We start from the raw sequence: 12,946 nt of genomic DNA on the forward strand, positions 1-12,946 counted from the left end.
AGCAGGGGCACAGGGTGGCATCCAGGCGGGTTTGAAGATCTCCAGAGCAGGAGCCTCCACAGCCTCTCTGGGCAGCCTGTGCCAGGGCTCGGGCACCCTCACAGGAATCAGAAATTAAACTTTCTATGTTTCATCTTACACCCGTTACCTCTCATCCTGTCACCAGCCACTATGGGGAAGAGCCTGGCCCCATCTCCTTACAATCACCCGTCAGGTAGTTGAACATACTGATCAAATCTCCTTTCAGCCTCCTCTTCCCCAGATTAAACAGGCCCAGCTCGCTTGGTCTTTCCTCATAAGATAGATGTTTAAGTTCCTTAATCATCTTCATGGCTCCAAAACCCTGTTGCCAAGGATTAAATATCACCATTTAAGACATCAATATATCAACAAAAATATGCATATGAAATATCTTCCTTCAGTTATAAAGTCCTCAGAATTTGTCCCTGCAAAAGACCACTTCAGCCACAAAGGCCTGAAATCCAAGGGAGCTAATCATAGCTTTGCTTCTTAGCACAGAAGCATATATTCTACATGGACCTCCAGAGAGTCTTTATTATTATGAGCCACCGAAGCTTGTCTAGCCTTTTATTGTCACATGAACCACTAATTTAGGAGACACCATTTATGAGAATGCCTTATCCTTCATCCTCTATAAAACAGTGGTGGGGACCATGTCCCTGGAGCTGTTGACTAAGCAAGCATAGTCTGGCAGGTTTATGGAAGAAAAAGAAAAATCCATAGCTGTGTAAAAAAGAGAAGTCCTGAGAGCTCTTGAGCAGCAGAACCTTAACCATCTGGTTAATGACATAAAGCAGTTTTGGAGAAGGAAACCATTTCTTTCTTCCTGCCAACCTGAGACATTCCTGACTTGAGAGAAGCGGCCCAGAAAATAGCCATTTCCCTCAGATTCCTCTGTCCACAAAATCTGCATAGGTAGTTAAGCAATCATCCCAGTTTCTCTCTTCCCTGCCTCAGAAAAGAGTGGAGATATTTGGAGAAAGACATGGAGAAAAAGGAGGGACTCCTGCAAAGGGTTGGTTTTCAGGCCCTCAGACATCCCAGCTGAACACAGGTAGCTGGTACTTATGGAGACTTTAATGTCTCATTGGCAGTCATTCAGGCTGTACTATCAATACTTTATGGGCACCAGCATTGCTTGAAATATAGTGAATGCCTTGATTAACTTTAAACTATGCAGCATGCTGTGTTTGTGGTATTATTATCAATTGAAGACATACAGTATTAAGTAACTTTGCAAATACCTATTAATAAATAACTAACCTAGTTAGCACCAGGATCACTGGCATGGACAATAGCTGCAATTTAGTTAAAAATGCCTGTTATCCCTGCAGTGGTCCCTCAGGTACACTGTCAGCCTGTCACTTTATATCTTTTGTTTTCTTGTCCCCAGGAATCGGGTTCGCCTTGCTTTTCAGTCAACAGTCAAATGCAACAAAGGGGCGAGGGGATCCCTTCTCCTGTTTGCCACCACAATAATATAAAAGGGACATCCAATGACACTGATACCATCAACTGCCTGCTTTTAAAACATTTACAACACCCCTCTTTTATTTTTACTGCAAAGCCATCACTGATTATAGACCAAGAGACATCTCTGCTGAATATTCATCAATACCAAAAGTAACCAACATCCCTAAAACTGCTGGAAGGTTTTTGCTCATTTGTTTTTGTTTTGTTCTGCAGAGTTTACATATTTCTGATGTCTGACTGGTCCCTTCAGTCAAGAGTCCTGGGGATGAAAAACAGGAATGGTCTCCAGAACCAGGTCACAAAAAATAGCAACCTGCTGCTTTGAATGGAAAGATGAAGAGCAGCAAAGCAAGTAGGTGGAGTAGATGCAGCTCAAGCAAAAGGTAGGTAGGTTTTTGTTTGTCTGGAGGCCAAGTGCTCCAGGCAAAGACCCGTCTTTGAATGGTAGAAAGCCAAAGTTACTCATCAGTTGCATATCTCCTGCAGAACATCCTTGTCTTCCCAATTTCCCTTCTCACAGAGAGTATGGCAGGTTTGCCTCCATTTTTTTTTTCTTTTTAATTTCTTATAGTCTATAAAATCCAAGTCCCTGCTTAGGGATTTCCTGGTGTTTTTGAACCACAAGGGTTCCTCCCTCAGTTCCTCCACTGAAGGAATTGTTGACAAACTGAGAAGACAAACATGGAGAGGTTATTCCAAAGCATTCATTGGACCTTTTCCCTTTGAAAAGGGCAACTGTTATAGCTCCTCTGACATGAAAATAATAATGTGCTAAGAGGAGAGATGACTCCCCTCCTCACCAAGGGCCATAAGAAATGAGGTCAGATTATGCCCGTGGCCCAAACAGCATATTAAGGGGAGCCTCATTTCTCCTGAATGAGAATAGTTGGATCGTTTTTCTTTTCCCAGTGCAGCCATGCACCACTACAGAAGCCATCAATTACAGTTAACCTGCAACTGTGCTGCAGGGGCAAGATGCTTTGCAAGACTCATTAGGCACACTCAGTTCTCAGCATTGCCACGTACAAGATGCAAGAATTATTTCCGTAATTGACAGATGGGGAAACCACCACACAGCAATTTGCCCCACTCTTGCCAAGGTCCAGTTGCACAGATAATGGGTAGTACCACCCCTTAGCAGGCCATTACCTCTTTCCTGCCCACCTTGGATCCAGAGATAACCTTGCTCTTCCTGAGAACACCCTCCCAGCTCCTGAGAGCTTCTTGTTCCAAAATGGAGCTACACCACAAGTTGTTATACTACTTGGTTATCTTGCCTCTTGGCTGCAGCACTGTAGGCTGGCTGATCTGGAAGCACTTGAAACTAAGCACAATGGAAGAGGGATTACTAACTGCCAACCAGAGAGTCTTCTTTTTAATCCAGGAAATATTAGATGTGGTCAGTTTGATGGCTGCCATCCTTCTCCAGACCATGCTCTTCAGATGAATAGGTCATCTGAAAACTGAATTCATGGGATGAATGCTCCAAAATACTCCAAACAGACTACTTTCTTATAATACTGCAATATTGAGGTTTAAAGAGGACTGGCTGTATTTCCACACCTTATTTTGTTATTTACAACAGCTGGAGAGATGGTGTGCTGGATCACCTGCTTCTACATAAGTTCTAACCATTCCACTGTCTGCTCATGGACCGCAGCTGTCTCCATCACACTGCTCCTGCACATATTTGTGTAAGGAGGTGCATCTTTGCTCTCTCCTCCTTGCACAGGGAATGTCTAACTGCTGATTGTAGCATCTGAACCACACCAAAATGAAAATACTCATTAGGAGAAAGTAATTGTGGCAGCACCATGAATGCGGCAAAGTGACTTCACAAACTGAAGAGCTTGTGTGGGTACCATCCTTGTACTCAGTGACACTTAAATAGTCACTGGGATCTTATTTAAAGATATTCTCTGTGTAGGTGCACCTCGAGGAAGGATCCCAAGGCAGACATCCACATTGCTCACAACAATCTATCACTGTTAACTGACTGCCCAAAAGCAGAGATAAGGGATGCAAGTGATGGACTGACCTTTTTTTTTGTTGTACTCATCTTCTGTCACATTGGAGGAGTCCGAATGATAGTCCCGAAGTTCCTGTTCATACAGCTCCACAAAATTGTCATCTTTCTTTCCTTTCTTGGATTTATCACCTTTCTTCTTCTTCTTTTCTTTGCTCTTTTTGCCTTTTTTCTTCTTTTTCTTTCTGTGCCCATAGTCATCATCATCCTCACTGCTATACTCTCTTCGCTTGGCTTTTTTCTTCTTCTTTTTCTTCTTCTTCACTTCCTCATTGTCCTCTGAGCCCTCAGACTTTGATTTATTTTCAGTCTTTTTCTCTACACTTTTGTTTTCCTCATTTTCTTCTTCTACTTCCTCCACTGCCTCCTCTTGCTCCTCCTCTTCCTCCTCTTCCTCCACTTTGTTCTTTTTGGCCTTTTCTTTCATGTCATTGTCTTTTCTCTGCTATACTGTTAACAACACACACTACTGTTGCCTTAACTTGACTTCAGTAGAGTCCTTCTGTTTTGGGTCTTTTTTTCTCACTGCCTTTCCTCTTCCTGAACACAGTCTGTGTCCTAGAATTCCTTTTTCTTCCCAACCCTAAGGTGCTATCAGCTCACCTTCTTCTTCTTCTGACTTGTACTGCCCTCCTTCCACCTCTTTGATGAAGTACTTTTCTCTTTGTGTCCTTCTGTCTCTTCTTGTCTTAGGAGTTCTCTTTCTTTTGGTGCTATTATTTATTCATTGCTCTGTGCTGACAACTTTCTTCTTTTTTCAGTACTGCCTCAGACCCTGCTTGGGGTCAGTTAACAATCTGGGTTTACGGTATCAGGACATGCCAATCAAGGTTGTAACTTTCTGGAAAATCAGGCAGAAGAGGGCACATGGTCAAGTCACTTCTTGTCCTTCATACGCCAGCTCAGGAGGGGAGAAAACAAAGGCGTTTCTCCTCCTCTTAACCTATAGCAGCTTCAGAAACCTCATGAAAAATTAGCGTTACTCAGTCATGTGAGTAGAAGGCAGATGGGCAGGTGAAAAAGGAGACCCACCAAGCAACCATATCGTCCTGGTCTGCATTTCCTCTCCATTATTCATGATGTCAGGATCACCTTACCAATAACAAAGGTCTCAGCTTCACAAGGATTTTTTTTTTTTGACCAGCCTAGCCAGTAACCAGAAAAAACAAACATCTCCAGGACCTCCACACAGAGACTCCACAGCTCCAGCCATGCACTCTAGCACCAGCTCTTCTCTCCCCTAGAAATTGTGCTGCACATTCAACCAAATCAAAGTCACCACTCAATGAAGGCTAAAGAGAAGCTCAAGTTCTGCACTGGCTTTAGCCAGGATACCCTGATAGTGTCCCCTCATGGTCCTCTTCCCCATGCAGACCATCATTGCAGCCGTGCTCCAAGCCATGCACAGACACACAGCTCCAAGCACTTGCATTATGTTGCAGCCACCCCCACCACAGAAGATGCTTTCTCTCTCCTGGCAGGAGGACAAATAACATGAAACTAAGTCCATCTCTGCTGCAGTCAGCAATGGATGACTTAAAGCCTAGCTGCAAATGGGAGGGGAGAAGGAAGGAAGAAAAAAGAAAAAAAAAAAAAAACCCACACCCTTCTGCTTATTTGAAGGTGCTCTGGCTTTTTTTTTTTGAAAAAAAATGGAAAATTGAATTTTATTAAAAAATGGTGACATAGAAAACTAGATTGAGTTTCTCCAGCATAGCCCAAGTGTACACAAACCAAGCAGGGCACTAAATCACACTAATGGAGGAACTGAGGGCCGAATGCACAGCCAGGCTGCAGGATCACAGTGCTCAGGCTCCTGCTCAGAACCAGTAGTGCTAAGAGCTCAACACTGCTCACGGGCTCCCCAAATGATGAACGATGTGCTCAGCACTGGGTGATGCACTACCCAAATTAATGCTGTGGTAAGTGCTGTGGTGTACGATGCAGGGTTAAAAGCATAATAGAGAAAATATCTCCAAGAGCACCCAGCTGAACTAACTCGGCAGCGGGACCTAAGCGCAACTTTGATCCTTAAGTTATCACCGGGCAAAACAGCAGTGTCTGTGATTCCCCTTCCCATCTGGCAGGCACCCTCCTTACCAGGTGTTCAGTGAGCACCAGTCTCCAGCAATTTGTTTTAAAAATTAAAATAAACAAAAAACAAAACACAGCGCAAATGCACAAGATTTGTCACCACCTCTATCATCGAAAGAAAATTGTGCATTTGATCTTGTCACATGAATTATTCAGGGAGAGTTTCCAGGAAGAATAGCTTTTTTCTCAGAAAATCCCAGGAAATAAAAAAAGAGTCCTTCCCAACAACATCATTTTCACTCACCAGATGATCGGGAGGTCGCTGCTGCAGGGCCTACACCACAGAAATTTGCTGCAGAACAGCAGAAAGGAGAAAGGCAGCAGCTTTTCCCCCTCTACAGGCCGCTTCCCAGAGTGGGAGACCCTCCAGGAGGAGGCTGGGACCTGCCCCAGCTCTTCAAGCTGCCCGTCACATGCGAAAGTATGTGAGGATCCAATGCTTTTCCCCCCTGTACGAGCACAAATGCTTTGCACAAGCACGGTGTATTAATAACCATCACTTTTCCCCCTTCCCATGGGATAACGATCCATCCGCAGCAGCGATCTCAGGCTTTTCTGCTTGAAACTGGCAGCTGGATTTAAGTGGCAGTGGCAGAAAAGCCGCTGAAAAAATAAAACAGAACAATAATCTCTCTCTCAAAAAAAAAACCTCAAACCGCAAGTTATCTGCAAAAGCAGAAGAAGCCATTTTTTCCTGCTATACTTTTACATTAAAGACACTCTTCCAAAACCAAATCCCCAAATATTGTTGCTGCAAATAGCTCCCAATCTGTCTTCATACAGTGAAACTCAGAAGGCCACAGGCTCGTAAGGCCAAAAGAGAGCGTCAATAGTTACTCACAGCAAGGAAACCAACTCCAAAAGTTGGTGCCTTCCAGCCCAAAAGAGCTTTTGTGCAATCCCATTAGAGCTCAGAGTGACTCAATGGGTCCTAGAGTCAGCTTTGGAGGAGAAACATCTGGGGCACTAAAGCCACCATGGGACACCATGAAGCAGGACTGGATTTACCGCATATTGTTCAAACTTGGTTGCATGCATTTCCTTTTTTTTTTTTGTCGTTTTAATTAAAGAAATGCAGAGAAGGCTCCCACTCTCTTTTGTTCCTTTGGCAAAGAACAGCTGGGTGCAGAACAACAGCATTTGCTGGTGCATAAAGAACAACTGGGAAAGCGACCAAGCCACTTGGGAGAGCCATTAGTTAGAGCTGTCAACAGTATTTACAGGGATTTATAGGCTATAGGCTTGCTGTGTGTGCAGCAAGAGATTCCCTAAAAATAAATAAATAAAGAGGAAAAATAAAGGACTTGAGCCAGAATCCACCAGAGTGTGGTGAGCCCTGCTTGGCTTGTTGAATTATAGAAGACTTTTTGGAACACCAAAGAACAAAATTTGGCTGTGTAAGACTACTCACTTGCAGCCTTTTGCCTGGACTGTATAAGACTTGTGCAGCACTTGCGCTGCAATACTCATGTTACATTAGGGAAAAAATATATCTTTTTAGTTCAGTCTTTTCTATAAAATCCAGCCACCCTGTAGCCAGGCATCCCACACCAGGACTGACCTACCCCAAATACTGCTTCTTCTGCTCTGCTTCCCAAAGCAGCAAAGCCTCTTGCTTCAGGAAAGGCCCTCTGTAGACACAAGCTGCTCTGCGCTCACAGGTAGCAAAGTCGGGAAATAGGATCAATTCCTTCTCCTCACATCAATAGAGTTCAGCCCCCTAGCAGAAAAAATCCACCTTCATCCATCCCTGAACACAACACAAGTAGAATATCATGTGCTGTACCACATGGCAGCAAAGTGTCAGGCATCCACCCTGATGCAGAACTGAGATTGCAGCAAAATACTGCAAGATATTTATTTATTTATTAGATACACAGTAAGGCAGAAACTTGCTTGAAAATACTCACTGCAGCATCCTATACACCTACAAGACATCTCCTTGAGAGAATTAGTGTATTTAGCAGCCCAGCATCAAAGGCAAAAGGTTTGTTAGTGGAGTTGCTTCATTTCCCACCCCTGCGAGAGGAGGTGTTGTGGGAGCCACCAGCTCCGGTCACAGCACCAGTCCTTACAGATAACCAGATCTTACGGTGTCAAAGAGAAGCTTCACTGGTTCTTCCAGTCCTGATTGCTACTCACCTGATTTCTTTTTCCCCAGAAATAATTTTTTTAAAAAAATCGACTTGTGCACCTGCATTACAATCCCATAGGCCCATGATCTCGGCAAGCAGCAGCTTGGGATATTGAGGCAGAGAGTCCAATCCGTTCCCCAAAAAAGTTTTTGTGCGTGACCGCGCTGCCTCCAAGCGCATGGACATAACGGCCTCTGCTGGCAAAACAGGGCTTAGCCGAGGGAAAGGGTTTGGAGCAAAATGCAGAAGGAGCTGCTAGAGGTGCTGCCCAGAGAGGAGCCACTGTCAGTAGCACCGAAGCCCTCCAGGACCCTCTTGCAAGCCCAGAGACCAGAATTCTCTTATAGCATCTTCATCAACAGCGTGGAGAACATGCCATAGGCAAGGTCATGAGCAAAACCTTTAAAAGCAGTGATAAAGCATGAGGGCTCGGACACTTGCACCAATAAGGATGACACTCTTGTTTGCACAAACACTGTTGGAGTCAAACTTCAGAAAGAGCCAGAGACACTTTTACAAAAGTCTGTCTAGAACAGAGAGAAAAATTGCAGTATCCTGCTCTACTACACTGCCTTTCCGTGGGACTGCCCTTTCCTTGGATTTTGGGGGCACCTACCAATCTCTAGGGTCTACACCAGGTGTCTACATCTGTCAAGGTTCATTAGTATTTATTCACACACTAACTCATTAAAGCTTATTCACAGGCATGAGCTATTAAAAAAAATATATAAGCCAAGACAGAAACCATGTCTTCCAGTGCTGGTGCTGATACAAAACAGCTCCTTTGCAAGAAAAAAACGTGTAATGCTGGTGAAAGACATGCCTTTAAATATATATATATAAAAATATATAAAATCAGTTTAATTCACAAGGTTTAAGCTCAGCTAAAAATTAATTAGCAACAATTAAAAATAGATTGAACCGTGACTGTGGCTTACCATGTGTTTTTAAAAAAATCATGCTGAGCCCACACATACTCAGTAAATTCAAGATGTTCAACAACTCTATCTGCTGCTTTTTGCATGAACAGAGGCATCTCAAAGCTTGCAGAAGCTTTGTTTGACCAAATGACCAAATGAGCTCAGCAGCATGGATTTGGGAAGAACATAATCCAAGTGATTGTCTTTGAGGGAGTTTTGCAGCAAGAGAAAACATGAGAGACCCTAGCTGCATTTTTACTTGCTTCTCCAGCTGCCTTTTTGGAGAGCAATGAAAATCAGCCTTGCAGAGGCCACGGATTTCATTGGACTTAAGTACTGTCCAGCACATAAGGAAGCAAATTACCAGCTGTTTTAGGTAACTTAAGTGACTTCTGTTTATTCCAGGTGGGCAGTCAGCCCTAATTAAGGTGTGATCTACACCTTAATCTACAATTAACAGCTAGGCGTGTGGTTTCCCATTGGCAGCATTTTCTTGTAAAGAGACTGTGACTTACATTAGCTTTAATGATTTCAAAGGATACTTTTTCTCCCCTTTCAAGAACACCACGAAGTGAAGAATGAAGCAGAAGCACCTGGATGCTGAGGGCACCCGGAGAGCACTTGGCTTTGAGCTCCACAGTGGGCCCAGCGTGGCGGTTTCACGGGTAAGGTTTATGAGCAGAAATATTGATGTTGGTTTTAAGGCCCCTCTGCACCCTAGGTTGCCACAGGATGTTGGACATTAGGAGCTCAGCCAGATCCTCTCCACCTCGCACCCAGTGCAGGCCAGCCAAGGACCTGCACCAGGCTGAGCAGGTCATTCCACCTGAACTTACCACCTCACTTGAACGCTAGTGGAGCACATAGCAAACGGACCATGCAGCTGCGTTAGGCTGAAATGCACAAAAATATGTTTCCCATGTCAAAGGCTATGGGAAACAACATCAAGAGGTCAGAAACATCAACTAACTGCAGTCCTTGCAAACACAAGTTTTGGCCACAGGTGTCTGGAGACACAGAGAAGGGCAGGAGGAAGAAAAGGGAGGAGGAAATCAGCTGGTGTTTGTTCCTTGTGTTTCATTCTGCATCTCTCAGCTCTTCCTGCATCCCGCAGGGACACATACCTGGAGGGCCAGCAGTGGTGGACCCCACCAGGAACACTGAGCAGAGCAACCACTCTGTGCATGCCAACAACAGCACTTCTACACCAAATAAAGAACACCAACATGTTCTCCTTTAGGAGGGCACCTTAATTAATGGTGTTCATTAAGTAGCGAGCCAAGGAACTAGGTGATCAAATTGCTGGAGGGGACAATGGCAGGAGAGGTAACGGGCCGAAAGCCAGCGTGGCCAACAAGGCGAAACCTCTTTGCTTTATTATACAAGAGGTGAGGAAGTCAAGCATGGGCTAGAGAAACCAGAGATGCCATGCAAGTAATAATTATCCAGATGAGTCCATTACACTTATTACTGCCATGCGCCAGCCAAGGGATGTGGACTCCTCTGCCAGCAGTGCCTTGGGACCAAGCAGTTCTGCAGATCTGGAGACTTCCCTGGACCACGTGCCAGCTAGAACAAGCTCATAATGTTAGGAAGAGCACAGGGAGGAAAACCCAACAGCTAGCAGTTTGCCACATGAAATCACAAGCAAATAAAATCCAAAAAACATCCCATGTTGCAGCCCATGAAAAGCTGGTTTAAATAAGAGCTACAAACATTATTTTAAAACCTCAGTCTATTGTATAATATTAAATGTTCAGGAAGGCTGGTTTGGTTATTGGACCAAGAGAAAATCTGTCCAGGCTGTGATCAAGTGGCCTGTTTTATGAAAACTGTTTTATCACCCTCTTGCCATTATCTCCATGAAAAATGAATAAACAAAACACAATCACGGACTTGGGAAGTCCTTTTCCTGCACCTCTGTGGGTTACTCCGCAGCCTTAGCCCCACAAGTACTTTATAGAATAAGATTTTTTTAATATAAGCTTAGAAATAGAGAGAAGCTAAAAGCATAATCAGTCTAGGGCACCAAATCTTCAAAGATGCTTTGTTTTACCCAAAGCAAGGCTTTGTAGAAAAAAAGAAATATATATACACACCCATATAAGAAAGGTATTATACATTCCCATCCATTATTTCTCACCCCATCCCAAGGGGCACTGGCAGCCCATGCTGCAGCGGTGAGTGGAAGTGAGACTGCCCAGAGACGAGCAAATCCAACAAGCCAATTCCCTTTCATTTGCCAGCCCTAGAGAAACGTAAATATGTTCTCATTTTTTTGGTGTCAGTACTTTATTGTTTTAATTGTCACGTTTAATAACTGTTGGTTTTATCTGTAATGCAGATCGTGGTGCTGGGATTTAGATTGAGAACAATGAGTAACATGAGAGCATACGATTAAAATTCTCCTAATTCACCAAAAAAAGACCACGCTAGAGCAATATATCCAACGTGGGAAATATACTCTTTCATTTCAGACAGATTTGAAATTACTTTTGGATACATCTAACCCCTTCAAAATTGGGATTCAAGCTACTGCACCGAAGCCTTGTTTGGTTTTCGTATTTGGAAACAGAAACTCTATTTCATGCATACCTCTGAGGGAAAAATACTACTGCTCTAAATCCAAAATAGCATTAAGATTTAATGCAAACAACACAGTAATTCTGCCTTTTAAAATTCAATAATGGCTCCTCTGATTTGACATATAGTGAAGCTGCTTGCACAACTACCATTAAATTCAGTGATTTGGCTGCAAGCTTCCTGACAAATTCAAAGTCACAGCCAGATCACACACCATTTATTATGATGTAAGCTATTATACAGTAAATTAAAAATCAAAACTAGCAGATGTTTCTACCATTGTTTATTTAACATTATACAGTTAAAGAACATTACTTTTATTTTTATTTAAACCTATGTGCACAGGCTGCTAAATCCAAACAGATGTAATATTTTATGCAAACGACATGATCTCTAGGAGAATTTACTGCTGCTGGTGAAGCTAATGTCACTGTTGACATTAGCAAGCTGGAGTAAATGTTTGCAGAGTTCAGACCCATAATCAATATAATGACTGTTAAATGGACAGAACCTAATGTATATTCTCCAGCTTCAAGTGAATTATATCTCTGTAAGAAAAGCCAGGATCTGCTTGTCAGGCTCTGGCTTTAGAGAGCAGAATAGCAGCAATAATTAAGGTCCTGATCAATGATTAAGGCACGTCAGCTCAGGTTTTATCCGTATATAACAGCCAAAGTTCTGCCTGTGCTTTAAATGATGATTTACTCTAAGATATTGTTGGCATTATCAGCATTAGAGAAACCTCCGCACACAACCATGTCTAGACGGATGCTCCTTTCCCCAAAGCCCTTGTTCAGACAAGCAAGATGCCAATCACTAGGACAAGGGTAGGAGCATGGACAAGATCCTAACTAAGAATCCCAACAGCTGAGCCAGGAACGGATCCAGCTACCTTGTCTTCTCCACTAGATCTCATCTGCCAGCAAAATAAAATAGGCATCCTCCCCAAAAATAATGACAATATCAGTATTTCCTGCCTTTATGCAGCTTTTGTTGCACTCAGCCCCCTGGGCCTAGGGAAACAGGCTCACAGGGAGCATTCCAAAAATAATCACTTTGTGAGCAGGTGACATTGCTGTGGTATTTCACAAAATAAATACTCTGTAGGAGGCTCGAGGGCTGCTCTTCCCCAGCTCTGGCATTACTGATTTCTCAGCCACCATCTGTCTTGGCAGCACAGAGCCTTCCCTCGGGGCTGCTTCAGCAGTCACTTACTCCTGAAAAAGGTCGAAAATCCTACAAATACTTTACACATCTGCTGGCACCCAGTAGTGGACCAAGAGCTGCACAGCTTCTCTCATCCTTTAAATCCTAGAGATAAGAAAACATTACTGATGCCTTGCCTAAAGCCCAGGGCAGAGCTAACATCCTCTGCCAGTGCATGATGCTGCCTCTGCTGTAAAAACAGCTATTTCTTTGAAGAGCACCTTGGAAATGAGGCACACCAAGCATTTGGCATCCTTTCCTGAGGATTTGGGTGTCAGCACAATGCAACAGCCATTGATCACACTGCACGTGAAGAACCTTGGCCCTTAACTCTGCTCTAAGCATGGAAGGTTTCTGAGAACAGCTGCAAATCTGCTGATATATATTTTTCTTTTTAAAATAAAGCAAAGTTGCATTATTCAGGCTTTATATATAGATGCCTGCTTTCTCTTCACCTGGTCACTCTTGCAAACACTGGTCATCCCCAT

At 43.5% G+C, this 12,946-nt stretch overlaps 1 protein-coding gene across 1 annotated transcript in view; it reads right to left on the reverse strand.

The window, feature by feature from the left end:
• Nucleotides 1-4,017, reverse strand: part of LOXHD1 (lipoxygenase homology PLAT domains 1) — a 131,891-nt gene extending 127,874 nt beyond the window's left edge. Inside the window, exon 1 of the mRNA XM_088537278.1 lies at nt 3,533-4,017. Within this exon, the coding sequence (XP_088393404.1) occupies nt 3,533-3,947 (415 nt within the window). The 5' untranslated portion in view covers nt 3,948-4,017. The remainder of the gene's footprint in view (nt 1-3,532) is intronic.
• Between the last annotated feature and the right edge of the window lie 8,929 nt (nt 4,018-12,946).

Source organism: Tinamus guttatus, unplaced genomic scaffold (assembly GCF_059628265.1).
Source record: "Tinamus guttatus ecotype Peru unplaced genomic scaffold, ASM5962826v1 Tinamus_guttatus_pri_ptg000741l, whole genome shotgun sequence".
Taxonomy (NCBI): Eukaryota; Metazoa; Chordata; class Aves; order Tinamiformes; family Tinamidae; genus Tinamus; species Tinamus guttatus.